Source organism: Balaenoptera acutorostrata, chromosome 6 (assembly GCF_949987535.1).
Source record: "Balaenoptera acutorostrata chromosome 6, mBalAcu1.1, whole genome shotgun sequence".
NCBI classification, from domain to species: Eukaryota; Metazoa; Chordata; class Mammalia; order Artiodactyla; family Balaenopteridae; genus Balaenoptera; species Balaenoptera acutorostrata.
Genome location: NC_080069.1, coordinates 2,029,185 through 2,052,183, shown reverse-complemented (window position 1 = coordinate 2,052,183; position 22,999 = coordinate 2,029,185). Strand labels below are relative to the sequence as shown.

At 43.9% G+C, this 22,999-nt stretch overlaps 1 protein-coding gene across 1 annotated transcript in view; it reads right to left on the bottom strand.

Annotated features, from left to right (window-relative positions):
• Nucleotides 1-22,999, bottom strand: part of PALLD (palladin, cytoskeletal associated protein) — a 374,940-nt gene that overhangs the window by 190,823 nt on the left and 161,118 nt on the right. The window contains exons 3-7 of the mRNA XM_057548912.1: nucleotides 21,223-21,289; nucleotides 14,114-14,219; nucleotides 12,948-13,022; nucleotides 8,469-8,610; nucleotides 7,868-7,891 (exon numbers count right to left, since the gene is read on the bottom strand). Coding sequence (XP_057404895.1) covers nucleotides 7,868-7,891; nucleotides 8,469-8,610; nucleotides 12,948-13,022; nucleotides 14,114-14,219; nucleotides 21,223-21,289 — 414 coding nt within the window. The remainder of the gene's footprint in view (nucleotides 1-7,867; nucleotides 7,892-8,468; nucleotides 8,611-12,947; nucleotides 13,023-14,113; nucleotides 14,220-21,222; nucleotides 21,290-22,999) is intronic.

The window sequence follows — 22,999 nt, the reverse complement described above, 5'->3', positions numbered from 1 at the left end:
TAAAATAAATAAATTTATAAAAAAAAAAATGGTTCTGAAGAACCTAGGGGCAAGATGGGAATAAAGGTGCAGACCTACTAGAGAATGGACTTGAGGACACAGGGAGGGGGAAGGGGAAGCTGGGACGAAGTGAGAGAGTGGCATGGACATATATACACTACCAAACGTAAAATAGATAGCTGGTGGGAAGCAGCTGCATAGCACAGGGAGATCAGCTCGGTGCTTTGTGACCACCTAGAGGGGTGGGATAGGGAGGGTGGGAGGGAGACGCAAGAGGGAGGAGATATGGGGATATATGTATATGTAGAGCTGATGCACTTTGTTATACAGCAGAAACTAACACACCACTGTAAAGCAATTATACTCCACTAAAGATGTTAAAAAAAGAAAAAAAAAAGGCCACCTTCCCACTGTCCGAAAAAAGTTCAACTTCCCCAGATGTTTACCAAAGCCCTCAGGGGTATGGGGTGGGCAAGGCCACGGGGTTTCCTGGGAAATCTGGGGCTCCCGGGGGTGGGTTGGTGGGTACCTGGAGGGGCTAAGCATGGGCAGGAACTGGACAGCCGGGAGGAATCACTGGTGGTGTCTGTGTCTCTGAAATCTCTCTTTTTAAGTTCAACATGGCCAACTTCCAGATCTCAGCACCGGGTCAAATCAGAGCACTTCCGTGGGCGGTAACAGTGTTCCCAACTGACCCGGCAGGCAGTGACAGGCCGGGCCAAGCAGAGATGCGACCTGGGGTCAGCTCACCCGCAATCGTCTGTTGTCAGGGCAGGAGATGGGCGGCGGCCCTAAGCTCTCAGGGATGAATGCCTTGACGTGTCTGTCCTTGTGACACATCGATGTACAGCCGTGCCTTCCGGGGACCCCGGCCTCTGGCTGCATCTGCTGTCATGCTCCTGTCCTCACATCTTGCTCTTGCCGGTGAATTCTCTCGCTGCAGGGAGCACACCCTACAGACGAGCTGTGGAGGAAAATCCTTGAGACCCTGCAACTCTGAAAAATCTTGACCACATCTCCTTATGGAGTTGGAGGTCATTTTACACCAGAATCTGGAAGGCGTTGCTTCGCTGTCTGTGTGCCTAGTAAGCCTGCTGAGGAGTCCTAGGTCACTCTGATCCTGTTAGTTTGCTGTGACCTGGTGCTTCCTCTCTAGACACGGGGAGAATCATGGCCTCATCCTGGATGTTGTGAATTTCACAGCGATGCACGCTGCTGTCAATCTGTTTTCATACGTTGTGCTCTCAGTGGGTCCTTTCAATCTGGAAACTGATATCCTTCCGTTTGGGGTATGAAAAAAAAATTTCATTGATAATCTCTCCCCTTTGTTCTCTCCTCCTGGAATCCTACTTAAGGATGTGTAGTCTACCGGGGCGGGTCGCTACCATCTAATTTTCTTACCTTTTCTCTCTTACATCCCTTCTCTGTCTTTTTCTCCTACTTTGCGAGACATTTCCTAACTTTCATTTCTGCTACCAGCTTTTTCATTGCAAGCACTCCTTGTTTTCTGAATGTCCCTCCTCTCCTCCCCCCTTATACCTGTTATTTTTACTTCTTGGATGCGCTGATTTTCTTATCCCTCCGACGAGAGCGTTGCTTTGCTTTTACATCTTCTCCTCTTCGCAAGTCTGTTTCCTCCAAGCTGCTTTTTGGGGAGTTGCTCAGGCTCTCCTGTATCATCCCAGAGGGAGGTTTCTTCAGACGCCTTTGATCTCTTCTTGTCCAACGTGGTTCTGAGCCGACGGGAATCTCTGGACAGCAGAGAGCGGCTGTTCACCCTGGCCTTCCCCTGGGTGTTACCTAGATGGCCTCTGTCTTGGAGAAACTCCTGCATCATTATGGATGGATTTTTCTTCTCTTGGGATGTTGCCATCACCCAGAAATGAGCCCTTCGGTCTCCACCAGGCTGGCCTTCTAGAGGCCAGTTTGGGGGGGCGGGGCAGAGGTACACAGATCTCAGGGTTCCAACAGTCACGCAGTTCTCCTTTTGGTGTCTTGGTGCCTCTCCCTCTCTCCCCAGAGATTTCTCCCCAAACCTTCTTGGTTCACAAGACCCTAAGTGTCTCAGTCATTTTTTACGGTGCTCCAAAACCTAAAGATATACTGAATAGCCTCCTTTGTTAAGCAGTTCTTTCTAAAGAACGTAATAATATTTAGGTCTTAACAAGTTAGTTATTGTTTTAAAAAGTACATATAAATTGAAGGAAAAATACCAGTATTTTATTCTTAAATCACCAATCACGTACTAACGGATGTGTGTATCTGCTGGGAGGGCACAACCCCTCCTGGCATCAGATGGGACCCAGGCAGCCCGCTTTCACAGTCCTCCTGATTTTCACATGGGACTTGCGTTTTATCACACACACACCAAAAACTCAGTTTCACAAAGATATGACATCACAGAAGAGAATGTAGAGTGATGTAACGTTGGAACTGTTTCAAGCCGGCAGTCGTCCCCATGAGATATCAAGTGTCACTGTGTTTGTCAAAAATCTTCAGCATCTCCAGCACCTCTGCTGGAAGGTGGGGCACCCAGGGCGCCCTGCCACATGGTTTGGGAACCGCAGGCTTTATCCAACCCACTTTTGTTTACTCCACTATCTTAACCTGGAATCGCATTCAAACATCCTCACCGTTGCCCTCCTACTGCTCAGCGCCTCAGTACGTTTAAACTATAATTTACTTCACGTCGTGACTCACGGGACCAAAGCACAGATTCCACTCTCCAAGATCTTGGAGGGCGGGTGGCCCTGGTGACGCACACTGAAGGTCAGAGCACCGCACGTTTATGTGCACCGTTCCCCAACCAGTAAGACACGCTGGTTTTTGGAGTTTCGATTTTGCGTGCCATGAGACAGTGCTATAGAAGCAACGCGACACAGTTTGTGGCTGTTTGCAGACGGCTGAGTCAGGACCTGAGCGCGGACAGCTGTCGAAGGAGTCTTCTGTGGCCCTGCCCTCCCCAACACTGGTCTTTGAAGGATGCAATCAGGGTAAAGTCGGAACGTCAAAAAAGGAGGCCAGAGCAGGTACTATGACAGACACATGTGGGTTCTGAGTAAGCTGACTGCTATGAACTCACAAAGCTGTCTGAGAAGATGGGTGATGCAAGCTGACTTCTGTCTAGACGAGATAGGAGTGGAAAACACATCAGACAGACCCAGCAGAGGAGTGACAAGAAAAACCTGTTTCCATCGCACAAATGCATCGGCAGGGAATGGGCTGTTTCCTTCCTTATCTAAACATCTAATCCCTACGGGGGCTGTGACCAGGCACTAGTGCATTTCAGTTTCATTTCTAGGGCTTTAAAATATCTTGCCCATGAATAAGAAAAAAGAAGGAGAGTGAAGAGAAGAAAAAAAGAGATATATAAATAAATGAGGGGGGATATGGGGAAAGAAAGGGAGGGAGGGAGGCCAGCCAGCGGGGAGAGAGCAAGAGTGATCATGTCAGGAAGGGGAGAGAGGGCAGGAAAACCAGAATGCTCAGATATGTTCTGAATTTCAAAGGCTACTTATATTTTAGCATTTGGAGAATATCTCCGACCTAGTTCTGTAAAATTTATCTCTTGCCTCAGATGTATCATAGTCATATCAATTTTTCTCCTCTCCATTTAACAGTGGCCAAAAAACAGCCACAAGGGAAGCCAGTTCCTACGTACAATCTCTAAGGTTGAGTAGTTCAGAGGTCTGTCTACTGGATGTAATAGTCCATCAGGTCATTTAAGGACAGTAAAAGATTCAATACATGTTCTGTTTTTTCCCCTGGAAGCATCAATGGTCAACTTCAAGTCAATGTCAGAAAACATTCGCCTACTAGTAAAGGAATCGTAATCATACCTGGTTCTGTCAGGCAAGTCAGGGCATTGTTTAACTACAAATATGTGCTAGTATTTGCTTGTTCTAAAGTTCTAACTCATAACAACTCATGTAAGCAGTCACTCAAACAGTCGTTCATGCGTGTGGATTTTATTTAATTCTCCGTGCCAAGTGTAGATTTCTGAGGCAGGGTATTTTTTTTTTTTTTTTTTGGCCACGCACCTCAGCTTGTGGTATTTTAGTTCCCTGACCAGGGATCAAACCCCGGGCCATGGCAGTGGAAGCGCCGACTCCCTGGACCACCAGGGAATTTCTCTGAGGCAGAGTATTTTAATGGTCCTGTATGGCAAAAAAGAAGCAATTCCAACCATGTCGTGGAGAATATAATTGTGGAGGAATTATCAGAGGTCGGGGAAGACTAGCGGTGTTTTGTTTTTCACAGCTCCTGACTATATACGTGTTTGCCTTGTACTGACAGATTTGCTTGAAATATTGCTCTATCAAGAATTATCTGTCTTCAGCAAGCGCTATTATTGTGGTTTGAAGGGAAGAGTCTGTTTCCTTAAATGCCTCCAGATCGAACCAAAGGGGAAAGAAAAATAAGAAACTTCAGCGAACACAGTGAGGGCAGCCTTTTTCATACGTTGCTAGGACATGCAGTTTACAAGGACGGCCTTCCGTCTCCTGCTCTTCTTGACGTGATTTTGCCACATTAAACCAAAAAGCATTTAAGAACATTCTAGAGGTCAGACCACCCCATGATGCTGCTGAGGACCGGTTTCACTAAATAATTCATGATCAAAACGATATTCTAGGGGGCTTCCCTGGTGGCGCAGTGGTTGAGAGTCTGCCTGCCAATGCAGGGCACACGGGTTCGAGCCCTGGTCTGGGAAGATCCCACATGCCACGGAGCAACTAAGCCCGTGAGCCACAACTGCTGAGCCTGCGCGTCTGGAGCCTGTGCTCCGCAACGGGAGAGGCTGCGACAGTAAGAGGTCCGCGCACCGCGATGAAGAGTGGTCCCCACTTGCTGCAACTGGAGAAAGCCCTCGCACAGAAACGAAGACCCAACACAGCCAAAAATAAATAAATAAATTAATTAATTAAAAAAAAAAACAAAACGATATTCTAGAAGCAAAACAGCAGACACGACTGACACAGGCACAGTGTATGTGGTCTGAGGGGCGGTGGAGGGGCTGGAGGAGCTTCTCTCTTCCCTCCTCACCCAAATACTCCTTCTGAGTTGGTGTGTTGAGTGCTTTCAATTTTCAAACACGCACATACTCAGAAACTAAACTATGCAGTTTCTCACCAGTGTTTTAAATTTTCAGGTGATGGTTAGTTTGTGATTTTCCAACACAGATCACGGGAGACGTTTAATAAATCATATCACCTGTGTAGGTGATGACGCTGGATAAAACACGATGAAAGAAGAGTTGCATGAATTCAAACAGAATCCAAAATGCAACGCCAAAGCTGCCTTAATCCATTCCACCAGGAATGCCTTCAGAATTTTTGGCCCAAGGTTTTAGTTTTATTGTACATAAAGCAGCAAAAGAGATAACCTGCTCCATAGACTTGTTCACACAAACTTTCTTGTGGATAAAGGAGATATTTGGTTCCTACTTTTATATCTGTCTACCTGTCTATCTATCCATCCATCCATTCATCTATTATCTATCTATCCATGCCTGTCTAGTCTATTTAAAATAGCAATGTAAAAGATATGCCTTAACCCCCTATAGGATTTCCACATCAGGTCACGCAGGAGATTGAGTCTCAGAAGTCCCCTGTGTCAGGGAACAGCACTGTGCAATTTTATACAAAGCCATGTCACAGCAAAATATGCAGTTGTGTGGCTTCCACAATTTGAAAAGTGACCACAGTACCTGACGTGGGGGACTGTACAGGTGGGCGGTGGGGTTTGGGTGTAACTCACAACAAGAAGGTATCAGATTAGCTCTTGCACAGCAAAGGAAACCATAAACAAAACGAAAAGACAGCCCACAGAATGGGAGAAAATATTTGCAAATGAAGCGAACAACAAGGGATTAACCTCCAAAATATACAAAAAGCTCATGCAGCTCAACAGAAAAAAAAACCAAACAACCCAATCAAAAAATGGGAGGAAGATCTAAATAGACATTTCTCCAAAGATGACATACAGATGGCCAATATGCACATGAAAAGATGCTCAACATCACTAATTATTAGAGAAATGCAAATAAAGACCACAATGAGGTATCACCTCACACTGGTCAGAATGGCCATCATCAAAAAATCTACAAACAATAAATTCTGGAGAGGGTGTGGAGAAAAGGGAATCCTCCTACATTACTGGTGGGAATGTAAACTGGTACAGCCACTATGGAGAACAGTATGGAGGGTCCTTAAAAAACTAAAAACAGAGCTACCATATGATCCAGCAATTCCAGTCACGGGCATATATCCAGAGAAAACCGTAATTCAAAAAGAGACATGCACCCCAATGTTCATGGCAGCACTATTCACAATAGCCAGGACATGGAAGCAACCTAAATGTCCATCGACAGATGAATGGATAAAGAAGATGTGGTACCTATATACAATGGAATATAACTCACCCATAAAAAAGAACACAATAATGCCATTTGCAGCAACATGGATGGACCTAGAGATTGTCATACTGAGTGAAGTAAGTCAGAAAAAAACAAATATCATATGATATTACTTATATATGGAATCTAAAAACGTGGTACAAATGAACTTATTTACAAAACGGAAGTAGAGTCACAGACAGAAAACAAACTTATGGTTACCAGGGGGTAAGGGGAGGGAAGGGATAAATTGGGAGATTGGGATCAACATATACACACTACTATATATATATAATAGATAATAAGGACCTACTGTAGAGCACAGGGAACTCTACTCAATACTCTGTAATGACTTATATGGGAAAAGAACCTAAAAGAGTGGATATATATATGTGTATAAATGATTCACTTTGCTGTACACCTGAAACTACACAACATTGTAAATCCACTATACAATCCAATAAAAATTAATTAATTAAAAAAAAGAAGGCATCAGATCAACTCCAGTTTTTCCCTCAGGCTGACACTCAGCATCCCTTCCGCTTTGGACCCTCACAGGCTCGCACTCTGCTTTTCAGGCCCCGGTGCGCGGGTGTGAGAGGCTCAGGACTGCCCTCGGTCTCTCTGACCAGGAGCCACCACAATCCCCAAGAAAGGCCAAGCCGGGTCTGGCTCCCAAGAGATGTGCAGCCGGGTCTGCGTGATGCTGAAGCAGAGACACACGTTTTCCACCCTTTGGCAAGAAGAGAGTGAAACTGGTGACTTTGCTGATGGGAAAAATACTAAGAAAGTAGTCTTCAAGGAGGATGTACTGTGAAACACCTGGACAAAAATTTCTGCTTCTCTTATAAACATCGCTTTCGTCTATAGGAGCCATAAAAATACAAGAAGTGCGAGGCGGGAGGGGAGGGCACCTGGGCTTCTGGACCACGCGGCTCTGATGAGGCCCAGGGAGGTGCGATTCCAGGGCAAGATGCCTTTCTTCCTGGTGTAGCACAGGAAGCGCTCATGGGTCAGGGCACGTTAATGAGAGGTGCCGGGTGGTCACTCTGCTGACACCTTCGGGCTGCTTTCCCGTGAGGTGCATTTCCAGGCTGGGGTCTAGTTGTTGGTGGCTTTTGGTCAGCAGAAATATGCAACAGATCATGCTTTTCTCCTGGAATCTTAGGAGGATGCTTTTTCATCTTGAGCTTAATTTGCTTTCTGAGTATAACAGACTACAGTTTTAAAAGCCTTAAGTCACTGAGCTTGACCTTCTTGTCTGAATGGAACTTCATGTTTCCCTCATAAAGAACTTGATGTAAAACGCAGTGTGCAGACCCCACGATAAAGAAGATATTGTCTGTAAGGGGGTTTCACATTTCCAGGGAACTGCAAAAACACTGTTCTGCTTATGGCTTTAAAACGGAAACAAAGAGCTATTGAAACCAAAGAGATACATTACCAGAGAGAAAAAAAGAAAAAGCTTCTTACCAGGTTCAGCTGTGGATCGAGGTTCTGTTTCCCACATGAGAAAAAGAGAAATCAAAACAGAGTATTAGACTGGGCTTCCGTTCATACTAAACCTACCCATCTTTTTGTGTGACCCTGTCTAGGACATGTCTGCAGAAACGGTGCAGACAAACTCCATCAGGGCGGCTCTAATGTGCCGCACCCTGCACGTCCTCCGCACTAGGAGAACAGAAATCTACGCGTCTCACACTACAGTATATAACATAGATAACCAACAAGGACCTACTGTATAGCACAGGAAACTCTACTCAACATTCTGTACTATCCTATATGGGAAAAGACTGAAAAAGAATGACTATATGTATACGTATAACTGAATCACCTTGCTGTACACCTGAAACTAACACAACACTGTAAATCAACTATCTTCCAATATAAAATAAAAATTAAATTAAATATTAAAACAAATAAAATGCAAAGAAAGGAAGGAAGGGAGGGAGGGAGGGAGGGAGGAAGGAAGAAATCCATGCATCTCAGTGACTAAGCCCTTCCTGGTCCTCCTGGAGCTCGACAAGAGGGCTTGGTCAGACCTGGGGGCGGTGGCACGGGCCCCTCTCCTTACTTTTCTGTAGGATCCGGAAGTCTGGAGAGTCCTGGATTTCACTGCCTTGTCGGAACCACTGGACCTGCAGGGGGGGCGTGCCTCGGACCCGGCACTCCAGCACGGACGCCTGTCCCTTGGAGGCTGAGATGCTTTGCAGCTCCTGAAATGCAAGGATCCGTGCACGTCAGGCCTTGGTGTGGTCTCACCCAGCTTCACAACACAGAGCAACACTTCCCAACCTTAGAGAAGCAAACGCAGGCTTTGCAGCATAAAATCGGGTCAGGAGAAACACCTTTAACTGCATGTAATGAAGTGAGTAAGGCTTCCCATGGGGCCGGCAGAAACGCTGGGCCCACCCTGCAAAGGTACGGCTCTAGTATTCACGGAATTTTATGGTAACGGGTACCTTTATCTACACTGAAGAGTGGGCTGGTGGAATGCAAACGTCTTTGAAGAATCGCACTCCATCTGAGTGTAGGTTCCTGAGAGACCCAGACAGGAAGGCAGGGAGACCCCACTTGCCTCCCAAGCTCTGAGCTTCTCGCGGGGCGCCACCTCTGCCCACCAGCTTCCTGGGTCCGCTCTACCAGGATGAGGCTTGGCATCTTCTCATTTGGAGATTCTCAGTGAAATAAGAAAACAGGAGCACTTCCCCGGCCTGACCTTCCTGGCCTCTTCCCCCGCTGTCACTCTGGTGCCACCCACTCCAACTCCAGCCCAATAAATGTTTACAACCCAACAGACCAGAAATGCGTTTGGCTTCACAGATGCAAAGACGTGAAGCTTGTAAACCGGCTATTAAATACCAAAGGAATAACCGGCCCCTTCCAGGTGTCCGCACTCTGCCTTTCCCCTCTGCAATCGATTGCTTAGCCACAGGCCCACTGAAACTTTTTGGCTATTTACCCTTCTGACTACAGAGTATTGCATCTGATAAAGGACATGAAGAACTCTTAAAAGAAGTCAAATACAATCAAGTAATTCACCTATGCAGAGACCCAAAGCAAACAAATTCACATCAGGAAGTTTTGTGGGTTTTTTTCCTATTTCTTTTTTTTTTTTTTTTTTTTTTTCCTATTTCTGTTTTTGCTTTTTATTTGACATTTTCTGAAGAGACAGCCAATGGTGTGCTGGGAAAAACAGACCCTGCAGCAAGTGGCCTGCAGTGTGTGTGCCCCGGCCCCGTGGAAATCCTCAAGGTCCGTGATGTGGGCAGAACCATAAAAGTCTACTGTGAAGTCTGGGAAGGCATTTGATAAGAATTTTGGCGGCTAAGGTTTTTTTTTTTTAATGGAAAGGTGAAGATTATTACCTACTTGGGAGTGCATTCTCTCTCCACCCTTACTTTTAACTGTAGGAAAATCTCTGGTTTTAAATTGACTTTCACTTTCTGATTGGTCCAGAAAGCGCTAATTTAGCAGATCAGCAGGGAAGGTGTGGCCCACGGGGTCCAGCTTGTGTGGATGGATGAATCAACGCCCCCGGCTTGTCCAGGAAGTGTTCACAGCACGTTACAGATGCTGCACAAATCTTCACGTGTGAGCCTTCAGACACCACAGGGGGACTCTGTTTGCTCCTAGGATTATGCATTTTGTTCAAACACTGGAAAATCACATAGGTGGTAAATGGGAAGATGCCAAAGACTTTACACAGTCAAACCTCTGCGGTTAGCGCAGCTGTGCCACCTGGCCCCTCCCGGAGTGAGCTTTTTCTCTCGACAGAAGCCACCGTAAACATGGTTCGCTTGTAGGAACCACAGTGAGGACCCCAAGGGAGGCCGAGAGCCACCTTCAGAAGCTGACCTTGGCAGTCAGGGTCGTCCACTAGGCAGACTCTGGGACCCCTGGGCGTTTCAGGGTCCACAGAAGAGCATCCCTCGCTGTCAGGTCCACCTGGTACTGAGATTCCTGGGAGGGTCTACTGCTCTGGGGAGAAATGCCACACGCAGCAGGCTGCTCTCCTGGCCCCAAGTGTGTCCCTGTGACTCACAGCCCCGCTGTCCCCGCCAGCTCTGCGGCTCTGGCTCAGCCCCGGGGAACCTTTCCCAGTGACGTGGGAGAGCACGGGTGGAGGCGCCAGTGGACTTGCAAAGCCCAGGCCGCCCCCTGTCACCACCATCCCCTCCGGAACCAGAGCCCAAGCCCCCAAAGGACAGTGCAGAGCGGGGAGAGGCGCCGGCCACAGGGAGAGGGCGCAGGTGCCAGTGAGGAAGAAGAAGCCCGTGCAGAACGGGGGGACATCCACTGTCCAGACCCAGGGGGAGAGGAGCCGCCCACAGGGAGAGGGCGCAGGTGCCAGTGAGGAAGAAGAAGCCCGTGCAGAACGGGGGGACATCCACTGTCCAGACCCAGGGGGAGAGGAGCCGCCCACAGGGAGAGGGCGCAGGTGCCAGTGAGGAAGAAGAAGCCCGTGCAGAACGGGGGGACATCCACCGTCCAGACCCAGGACATGCAGCTGCAGGCACGGGGACACGGCCCTGAGCTCCGGCCACTCTACAGTTTGCGACTTAAAAACTCAAGCTTTGTAAAAATGCTGAATTCTGGTTTACTTTTCTTTCTGTTAAGCTCAGAGAACGCTTCCTGGTTTTCTCTGGGGAAGGGGGGACGCTGCTGCCGGAACCTCTGTCTCAGGAGCTAGACTGCACTGCAGGGGACGGGAACAGGGTGTGTGCCTGGGACTGAGGGTCTCTCATGGCCCTGGAGGAATTCCGCGGCCCTGAGGGAGAGAAGGAAACTCTCGGGGCCTCTCCCCTCCCTGGTACCACCAGGACACGCTTGATCAGCCTCAACCCAGAGGTGCACGGGGCCCCGGCTCCAAAATCAACCGTGTCCCCGGCAACAGTGTGGCAGGTAACACAGATTTCCCGGCCAGTTTCATGAGGCTGCTTGAGAAAAACTCTTAAACTACAGGTAAACGTGCCGTGCCCACCCCTCCATAAACAACTCCAGCTCTAAGCACCAGAGGATGGACGACCCCATGGGCTGTTACACCGACACGGTTGCTGGCAGGTTTGACATGCCTGTTTTCTTTCTTTTTGGGTATTTTATCCTGGGAGGCGACTTCAATGTTGCTGTCAACAATTATCATTTGTTGCATCCTCTGGGCAATACTCTTGTTTATGAAAAGGTCTTTAAGCAAGCTGGATGCAGGCTGGCTTAGGAGAAAGAAATCATTCCCTACATGAAGACCATCCAGATGCTCTTCTTGGCTGCCTTGCAGATTTATAGCTTTTAGATGATGGGTTTATAGAAACTGCTTTCACATTTGTCTTTAGTTACTTGGAATTGATTTTTGTGAAAAGTGTGAGGTCGGGGCCCACCTCTGCTGAAGAACCCACCCTGCAGTGACTGTGGGTTGCTGGGGTGTCTTGTGGGCACTCTCTGGGCCTCGTTCGTCCGTTTGTCCAGCCTTGAGCCAGCACTGCTCTCCTGATGCTCTGGCCTTGGGAAGTCTTGACATCTCAGATCCCTAACACCATCTCCTCCTGCAGGAGGGCCCTGGCTTCTCTGAGCTACTTTTTCTTCTACAAAATGTTTAGAATCAAATGGCCAAGTTCAACATCAAACACAAATAAAAACAAGGAACCTGTTGGAATTTGAGCTAGATTTGCATTGAATTTAGAGACTGGTCTAGGGTCATGACTTCTGACAGTGTACTGGTGCACAGGCATGGTGCACCTCTTCCTTTACTTGTGCCTTTTAAAGTGTCTTTCAAATAAAAAAAATGACACAATGAACTTATATACAAAACAGAAACAGACCCACAGACATAGAAAACAAACTTATGATTACCAAAGGGGAAAGGAGGGGGGATAAATTAGGAGTTTGGGATTGACATAAACACACTACAATATATAAGAGATAGACAACAAGGACCTACTATATGACACAGTGAACTAAACTCAATACTTTGTAATAACTTATAAGGGAAAAGAATCTGAAAAAAAGTATATGTAAAACAGAATCACTTTGCTGTACACCTGAAACTAACACAACATTGTAAATCAACTACACTCCAATAAAAAAAATAAAGTTTATAACTTTCTCAAAAAGGGGGGTAGGAAACAGAGAAGAAATACTACATGGGACCATTTCTGAGCTGAACAGTTGACCAATGAAACGCATGTCCTCAGCTTGGCAACACAAAACACCAACTTGGACAAACTGAAAATTAGTCAGTTTTTTAAGAAAATGTCTATAAAACTTGCCGGTTCTCCTAGTTCCCTACCCAGCATTCTGTGTTGTTTCTTGTACTGTTTCCCAGTCTATTCTGAGCTCTGTCAGGTCCAACGTGAGCAGGGCCACGTCTCTCAGACCCTTTACAGATTACGGTCACACAGCAGCTGCGCAACAAATATCTATTCAGCCCAAAGGTAACCAGGATAAGAGCCGGCTCGTCCACTCGCTGTAATTTTTAAACACTGCTCCATGAAGCCACAGGGGAATGGAACCTAAGGCCCAGAGCAGACCCCCTGAATGAGACGCACGGATGCCAGACCTTGGTGAAAACAGGTGGGAAGCAGGCGGCAGCGGGTCCATCTGGCCGGCAGAGGCACGAGGTGGGGCTGGGAGCCTGAAAAGCAGAGGCACGTGGGTCAAACTCAGAACATACGAACCGCTGAAAAGATGGGCTCTATGACCTGGCGTTATTGGGACGGCGCCCGAGAGGGACCCGCGTGGGTGACAGCACGGCCGCTGACAGGGCTTAGCACTCATTACATACTCATCAATACTTACATATCAAACACTAAAAGGAGTCCACTGCCTTAATCAGAACTATTTCTGTAAAGTCCACTCTGGGTTAGGGGTTTAAAGGAAATATCTACTATACGTGCCATCGCTGAGTAACTTCTACTGGTTGGTTCTTTTCCAGTTTATGATCTCAGATGTGTTTTCTCCACTGGCTGTGTACCCTACACATCACAGAGTAAGTCCCATACTAGAATTTCTAAAATACCCATGGGTGCCCGGTAGGTTGAGGGCACACTCATGTTCATTAGACACACGTAGGAGACAGGAATGAGTTCACATTTCAAGAGTGTTGGGTTTGAAGATACTCATCACAGCACAAAGTATCATAGTTGATTTAGAAACATCTGGATTTTAATTTTTTACATTAAAAACACCTTCATGTTTTTTGTGTTTTGCAAAGTAAACTTACTACAATGACTTTCCAGTCGTTTGTACTGCTATTCTTTCTTGGATAAAGCAGTCTTACAATGAAATAAAAAAGCAGGATCAAACTGCATGGTGAAGGGAAGGAATCTGAATTTTTTCCTGTATTATCTGTTTAGCTCTTAGAGGACGGGAAAACTTTTGTCAGCAGGTGGACTTTTCTAGTCTTCTACTTTGTTTTAACGAAGCTAATGAATTCGGCTACACAGAGGATGGCACATACGGGGAGAATCCAACAGTAACAGCTAAAACAGATGCCACTTTACCAGAGTATTGGCTGCTAGAAAGAGAAATTCCCAAAGGAAACGCAGATATTGATTAATCGGCGGCGTGTCTTTGATTAGAGATTACTTGTAGTGCATTAAAAGGAAGAACTTTATTTACCATTTTCTTTTCTCCCAGTTGTGTGTCCACTTAGAAAATATTTCAAGGGAGTACTAGCTATATTCTTCAGTGAGTTTGACTCCTTGTGGGCTGTGGAACACTTACCTGTTGAACAGGGACAGACAGTGGCTGAATCACGGCTGTGGTCACCCCTGTCTTTGGAGATGATGATCCTATCGTCAAGGAAACAGAAGTTGTTTTCTTCTGAGCCCTGGAAGATAAGAGGCCAAGGGTTCAGTCAGAATTTTTTAAGCAGGAAGTATTCTTTGAAACAATTCCACAGAATAGCCCAGTTTCTTTATGTCTACTCAACCCGCTTCAACTGTAAGTGCTTCCGACATTGGGACCCATGACCTACAGTTAGAATAGCGGTGGTCAGTAGAGGCACAGATGGCCCTAGACATTAGTAAAATAAACACACAGAAAAAGGAAAAATAGCTCATGTAACTATGTATCTCAGCTCTTACCAGAGAGCTGAAAGTATTGAACTGGAAATCCTAAGAGAAAAGAAAATACTTGGAAAAACTTCAGTCTCTAACGCTAAGCAGATATGTGAAACGTGTAGGGTTGGGGGTTCTATATTTAATGCAGAGTTCTCGTTGTCTATTTTCAGTCTAGCAGCTGTTCTTTGTTCTGGCTTCTCACTGTGTAAAGTCAAGAGTATCTTGGAATTTTTGTTTTGGTGCATAAAACTTAGACTTGTTTCCAGGCCCAATTTTGCTAAGTCACGGGCTGTGTAATCTCAAGCGACTCATGTCACTTCACTAAACCAGAGATGTTTGCCTGGATGCACAGGTGGCAGAGTATGTGATCTTATGAAGATCCCTTTAACATGAATATTCAGTGATTATTTGATGTTAAATGGCTATAATTGTTATGTATATACTAGCAAATGAAAGAAATGTATTAGGACAATCTCGATGTTCATGGAGTTTTCTACAAAATTTTGGTAGATTTTACTTTTTTATTTTTTTAAAACATCTTTATTGGAGTATAATTGCTTTACACTGGTGTGTTAGTTTCTGCTTTATAACAAAGTGAATCAGCTATACATATACATATATCCCCATAGCTCCTCCCTCTTGCGTCTCCCTCCCACCCTCCCTATCCCACCCCCTAGGTGGTCACAAAGCTCGGAGCTGATCTCCCTGTGCTATGCGGCTGCTTCCCACTAGCTATCTATTTTACATTTGGTAGTGTATATATGCCCATGCCACTCTCTCACTTCGTCCCAGCTTAGCCTTCCACCTCCCCGTGTCCTCAAGTCCATTCCCTATGTCTGCATCTTTATTCTTGTCCTGCCCCTAGGTTCTTCAGAACCTTTTTTTCTTTTTTTTAGATTCCATATATATGTGTTAGCATACGGTATTTATTTTTCTCTTTCTGACTTACTTCACTCTGCATGACAGTCTCTAGGTCCATCCACCTCACTACAAATAACTCAATTTCATTTCTTTTAATGGCTGAGTAATATTCCATTGTATATATGTGCCAAATCTTCTTTATCCATTCATCTGTCACTTCCATGTCCTGGATATTGTAAAGACAGCTGCAGTGAACACTGTGGTACATGACTCTTTGAATTATGGTTTTCTCAGGGTATATGCCCAGTAGTGGGATCGCTGGGTCGTATGGTAGTTCTATTTTTAGTTTTTTAAGGAACCTCCATACTATTCTCCATAGTGGCTGTAGCAATTTACATTCCCACCAACAGTGCAAGAGGATTCCCTTTTCTCCACACCCTCTCCAGCATTTATTGTTTGTAGATTTTTTGATGATGGCCATTCTGACCAGTGTGAGATGATATCTCATTGTAGTTTTGATTTGCATTTCTCTAATGATTAGTGGTGTTGAGCATCCTTTCATGTGTTTGTTGGCAATGTGTATATCTTCTTTGGAGAAATGTCTATTTAGGTCTTCTGCCCATTTCTGGATTGGGTTGTTTGTTTTTTTGATATTGAGCTGCATGAGCTGCTTGTAAATTTTAGAGATTAATCCTTTGTCAGTTGCTTCATTTGCAAATATTTTCTCCCATTCTGAGGGTTGTCTTTTCATCTTGTTTATGGTTTCCTTTGCTGTGCAAAAGCTCTTAAGTTTCAATAGGTCCCATTTGTTTATTTTTGGTTTTATTTCCATTTCTTTAGGAGGTGGGTCAAAAAGGATCTTGCAGTGACTGATGTCACAGAGTGTTCTGCCTATGTTTTCCTCTAAGAGTTTTATAGTGTCTGGCCTTACATTTAGGTCTTGAATCCATTTTGAGTTTATTTTTGTGTATGGTGTTAGGGAGTGTTCTAATTTCAGTCTTTTACATGTAGCTGTCCAGTTTTCCCAGCACCACTTATTGAAGAGACTGTCTTTTCTCCATTGTATACTCTTGCCTCCTTTATCAAAGATAAGATGACCATATGTGCATGGGTTTATCTCTGGGCTTTCTATCTTGTTCCATTGATCTATATTTCCATTTCTGTGCCAGTACCATACTGTCTTGATTACTGTAGCTTTGTAGTAGAGTCTGAAGTCCAGGAGCCTGATTCCTCCAGCTCCGTTTTTCTTTCTCAAGATTGCTTTGGCTATTTGGGGTCTTTTGTGTTTCCATACAAATTGTGAAATTTTTTGTTCTAGTTCTGTGAAAAATGCCATTGGTAGTTTGACAGGGATTGTACTGAACCTGTGGACTGCTTTGGGTAGTATAGTCATTTTCACAATATTGATTCTTTGAATCCAAGAACATGGTATATCTCTCCATTTGTTGGTATCATCTTTAATTTCTTTCATCAGTGTCTTATAGTTTTCTGCATACAGGTCTTTTGTCTCCTTAGGTAGGTTTATTCCTAGGTATTTTATTCTTTTGGTTGCAGTGGTAAATGGGAGTGTTTCCTTAATTGCTCTTTCAGATTTTTCATCATTAGTGTATAGGAATGCAAGAGATTTCTGTGCATTAATTTTGTATCCTGTTACTTTACCAAATTCATTGATTAGCTCTAGTAGTTTTCTGGTAGCATCTTTAGGATTCTCTATGTATAGTATCATGTCATCTGCAAACAGTGACAGCTTTATTTCTTCTTTTCCAATTTGGATTCCTTTTATTTCTTTTTCTTCTCTGATTGCCATGGCTAAAAATTCCAAAACTATATTGAATAATAGTGGTGAGAGTGGACAACCTTGTCTTGTTCCTGATCTTAGAGGAAATGGTGTCAGTTTTTCACCATTAAGAATGATGTTGGCTGTTGGTTTGTTATATATGGGCTTTATTATGTTGAGGTAAGTTCCCTCTATGCCTACTTTCTGAGGGTTTTTATCATAAATGGGTGTTGAATTTTGTCGAAAGCTTTTTCTGCATCTATTGAGATCATCATATGGTTTTTCTCCTTCAATTTGTTAATATGGTGTATCACATTGATTGATTTGCATATATTGAGGAATCCTTGCATTCCTGGGATAAACCCCACTTGATCATGGTGTATGATCCTTTTAATGCACTGCTGGATTGTTTGCTAGTATTCTGTTGAGGATTTTTGCATTTATGTTCATCAGTGATACTGGCCTGTAGTTTTCTTTCTTCGTGACATCTGTGCCTGGTTTTGGTATCAGGGTGATGGTGGCCTCGTAGAATGAGTTGGAGAGTGTTCCTCTCTCTGCTTTATTTTGGAAAAGTTTGAGAAGGATAGGTGTTAGCTCTTCTCTAAATGTTTGATAGAATTCTCCTGTGAGGCCATCTGGTCCTGGGCTTTTGTTTGTTGGAAGATTTTTAATCACAGTTTCAATTTCAGTGCTTGTGATTGGTCTGTTTAAATTTTCTATTTCTTCCTGGCTCAGTCTCTGAAGGTTGTGCTTTTCTAAGAATTTGCCCATTTCTTCCAGGTTGTCCATTTTATTGGCATAGAGATACTTGTAGTAATCTCTCATGATCCTTTGTATTTCTGCAGTGTCAGTTGTTACTCCTCCTTTTTCATTTCTAATTCTACTGATTTGAGTTTTCTCCCTTTTTTTCTTGATGAGTCTGGCTAATGGTTTATCAATTTTGTTTATCTTCTCAAAGAACAAGCTTTTAGTTTTATTGATCTTTGCTACTGTTTCCTTCATTTCTTTTTCATTTATTTCTGATCTGATCTTTATGATTTAGTTCCTTCTGCAAACTTTGGGGGTATTTTTTGTTCTTCTTTCTCTAATTGCTTTAGGGGTAAGGTTAGGTTGTTTATTTGAGATGTTTCTTGTATCTTGAGGTAGGATTGTATTGCTATAAACTTCCCTCTTAGAACTGATTTTGCTGCATCCCATAGGTTTTGGGTCATTGTGTTTTCATCATCATTTGTTTCTAGGTATTTTTTGATTTCCTCTTTGATTTCTTCAGTTATCTCTTGGTTATTTAGTAGTGTATTGTTTAGCCTCCATGTGTTTGTATTTTTTACAGATATTTTCCTGTAATTGATATCTGGTCTCATAGTGTGTGGTCGGAAAAATACTTGATATGATTTCAATTTTCTTAAATTTACCAAGGCTTGACTTGTGATGCAAGATATGATCTATCCTGAAGAATGTTCCATGAGCACTTGAGAAGAAAGTGTATTCTGGTTTTTATGGATGGAACGTCCTATAAGTATCAATTAAGTCCATCTTGTTTAATGTATCATTTAAAGCTTGTGTTTCCTTATTTATTTTCATTTTGGATGATCTGTCCATCGGTTAAAGTGGGGTGTTAAAGTCCCCTACTATGATTGTGTTATTGTCGACTTCTCTTTTTAGGGCTGTTAGTATTTGCCTTATGTATTGAGGTGCTCCTATGTTGGGTGCATAAATATTTACAATTGTTGTATCATCCTTCTTTGTCTCTTGTAATAGTCTTTATTTTAAAGTCTATTCTGTCTGATATGAGAATTGCTACTCCAGCTTTCTTTTGATTTCCATTTGCATGGAATATCTTTTTCCATCTCCTCACTTTCAGTCTGTATGTGTCCCTAGGTCTGCAGTGGGTCTCTTGTAGACAGCATATATATGGGTCTTGTTTTTGTATCCATTCAGCCAGTTTATGTCTTTTGATTGGAGCATTTAATCCATTTACATTTAAGGTAATTATTGATATGTATGTTCCTATTACCATTTTCTTAATTGTTTTGGGTTTGTTTTTGTAGGTCTTTTCCTTCTCTTGTGTTTCCCGCCTAGAGAACTTCCTTTAGCATTTGTTGTAAAGCTGGTTTGGTGGTGCTGAATTCTCTTAGCTTTTGCTTGTCTGTAAAGGTTTTAAATTCTCCGTCAAATCTGAATGAGATCCTTGCTGGGTAGAGTAATCTTGGTTGTAGGTTTTTCCCTTTCATCACTTTAAATATGTCTTGCCACTCTCTTCTGGCTTGCAGAGTTCTTGCTGAAAGATCAGCTGTTAATCTTATGGGGACTCCCTTGTATGTTATTTGTTGTTTTTCCCTTGCTGCTTTTAATATTTTTTCTTTGTATTTAATTTTTGATAGTTTGATTAATATGGTCTTGGTGTGTTTCTCCTTGGATTTATCCTGTATGGGACTCTCTGTGCTTCTTGGACTTGATTGACTATTTCCTTTCCCATATTAGGGAAGTTTTCAACTATAATCTCTTCAAATATTTTCTCAGTCCCTTTCTTTTTCTCTTCTTCTCCTGGGACCCCTATAATTCAAATGTTGTTGCATTTAATGGTGTTCCAGAGGTCTCTGAGACTATCCTCAATTCTTTTTATTCTTTTTTCTTTATTCTGCTCTGCAGTAGTTATTTCCACTATTTTATCTTCCAGGTCACTTATCTGTTCTTCTGCCTCAGTTATTCTGCTATGCATTCCTTCCAGAGAATTTTTAATTTCATTTATTGTGCTGTTCATCATTGTTTGTTTGCTCTTTAGTTCTTCTAGGTCCTTGTTAAACGCTTCTTGTATTTTCTCCATTCTATTTTCAAGAGTTTGGATCATCTTTACTATCATTACTCTGAATTTTTTTTCGGGTAGACTGCCTATTTCCTCTTCATTTGTTTGGTCTGGTGGGTTTTTACCTTGCTCCTTCATTGGCTGGCTGTTTCTCTGTCTTCTCGTTTTGCTTAACTTACTGTGGTTGGGGCCTCCTTTATGCAGGTTGCAGGTTCATAGTTCCTGTTGTTTTTGGTGTCTGCCCCCAGTGGCTCAGGTTGGTTCAGTGGGTTGTGTAGGCTTCCTGGTGGAGGGGACTAGTGCCTGTGTTCTGGTGGATGAGGCTGGAGCTTGTCTTTCTGGTGGGCAGGACTGCATCCGGTGGTGTGTTTTGGGGTGCCTGTGACCTTATTATGATTTTAAGCAGCCTCTCTTCTAATGGGTGGGGTTGTGTTCCTGTCTTGCTAGTTGTCTGGCATAGGGTGTCCAGCACTGTAAATTGATGGTCGTTGAGTGGAGCGGGGTGTTAGTGTTTAGATGGAGATCTGTGGGAGAGCTTTCGCCGTTCGCTATTACATGGAGCCGGGAGGTCTCTGGTGGTCGAATGTCCTGAACTCGGCTCTCCCACCTCAGAGGCTCAGGCCTGACACAGGGTCGGGGCACCAAGACCCTGTCAGCCACACGGCAAAATTCACAGCTGCTTGGATTCCCAAATGCAGAATGAAGTCCTTTAAATCTGAGGGCCCAACCCAGACGCCAGCTCTCTGGTGGTGGATCCTGGACATTGGTATTCGTCATGCCTCCTCAGCTCTTCTGCAGCAGATGGCGGGCAGGACGAACGTGGTGGCCGTCTTTGCTCCCAGGGAGGATGGGAACAATTTTACTTTATTTTTGCAAAATAATTAAGATACTGACATTGTATGTCTTCATAGGAAAAACTAAATTTTGAGATTTTCAGGACAAGATCTAACTAGAAATAGACTTTCTCCAAATGGAAACCCATTTCTGGCCTATTTAGATGTGTTCTAATATGTATGGATAACTTGTTTGACATTTACGTTTTAGTAATGATTTAAGTAATTTTCTCTCAAAACAAGTGTTCCTTTCATACATTTATAATCTGTTAGTTGTCATTGAAACTAACATGGTGGATGGTTAGACTTCAGCACATCGATGATGAAATGCGGATTTCAAAGTTCAAATTCATAAGTTAAACACTGTGTTCCAGGTTCAAGCATTTGGTCCTTGATTGACATCAGCTGACCTCTTCAGAGCACAACACAAGTGGCATCACACAGCACAATTCTGTTGACAGTCTTTGCTTGTAATTGATGGAACTGTAGGTACTTACTGTGGCATGGCTCCAGGTTTTGATTTGAACGCTAAACCTTCACTGTCAGAATCTGTTGAACTGGCACCTGAGTGGGAAAAAAAAAAAAGATGTAAGTAGTATCTATAATTGCTTCCAAGGGTAATGCTCTTCACTCAGACAATAATGTACAAAGTCTTGTTTTGAAATAGAGAATGGTTCAGACCATTTTTACTCACACTGTTTTTTCAGATAATCATTTAAAAAAAGAACTACCAAGAAAAGCTTTCTTCAAAGCAGTATGGGTTTAGTGTCAGATTTATTATCAGTTTCATTTTTGTCCCTTTGGCCATCATAACCACACTTTTAAAATGGCTTATCAACTATGAAATAAATGCATGTGTGTCTGTGTGTAAAACATCCATAGTTTTAAACTTCAACTCTTTCCCAGAAGATTACATGGTGTGGATTATCAGTACCTTCATTTCTCATTAATTAAGAGATGCTTTCTGACTCTGATATGGCTTCATTCTTGAATAGGAGGGTTTCTAATTTTGGATCATGCCTTAAGATATGCCTTAAGCAAATTCATCTGCTTCGTTATTGTGTTTAATTTATGGGTCACCTTGTTGGATTTTGAGGCCAAAACGCAAACTGTTCTTACATTTTAATGCTCATGTATTTTGTGACAAGAGATTTTAGGTAACACTTAAAATAACTGTGATGGTCAGAAGTACATTCTTTTTTTAGATTTATTTTTGGCTGCGTTGGGTCTTCGTTGCTGTGCACACGCTTTCTCTAGTTGTAGTGAGCGGGGGCTACTCTTCGTTGTGGTGTGTGGGCTTCTCATCGCGGTGGCTTCTCTTGTTGCGGAGCACGGGCTCTAGGTGTGCGGGCTCAGTAGTTGTGGCTCACGGGCTTAGTTGCTCCACGGTATGTGGGATCCTCCCAGACCAGGGATTGAACCTGTGTCCCCTGCATTGGCAGGCGGATTCTCAACTGCTGCGCCACCAGGGAAGCCCCTTAGTTACTGTTCTTAAACTGAAATTTCCTCGATATCATTCTAAAAGTTGCTGCAGAAGGCAGTGAAATTTAGACAGTTTCCAACTAGTAGGTTGTTAAACTTATAGGGAAGATTTTCTCGAGGTTTTTAAACCTATAGAAAGCTTCCTACCCTCCAGTACGCACCTCCACCCCCATACTGCACGCTGACATAGCAATAGCAATGTGGTTTAGGGACAACAGAGATACTCCTGAGTCTAATGTAGTGCTGCAGTAAGGAAGACATAAACACTTCTTCCTTTCAGTCATAAATAGGAGCCTAAGAATTTATGTGAAATTCTCTCCCATTTCATGTAATTGTTCTTAGGGATAAAAATACACCAAAATCAGGCTTTAAAAAAGTTATCACCCATATTTCACGGGGACGATGAGCCAGTTTCCTAACACACTTTCCAGGAGGCTTAGGAGGCTGATGCTTAAGGGCTCTTCATTCTGGCTCTGCCCAGACCCCTCCTCTCCTCAGCACACAGATCTGAAGCCAGACCCACAGCTGGCAGGCCATCTAAGCCAGTGCAGGGTCCTCAGGTGCAAAAAGGGACACTGGGACACCCGCCACCTCTGTGGAGCCCTGGGCGTGGACCACGCGTGGCAGGTAGAACCGGGGGTGCTTCTCCCACATTAAGTAGCTCATGCAGAGACCCCAAAGGCAGGAGAGGACTGCACTGCAGGGGCTTCTACGTGGCAGAGCTCAATTTAATGAAATAAAGTTAAAGACCGTGGCATGCATGCTTTGGGCCTCCGGAGTCAGATCCTGAAA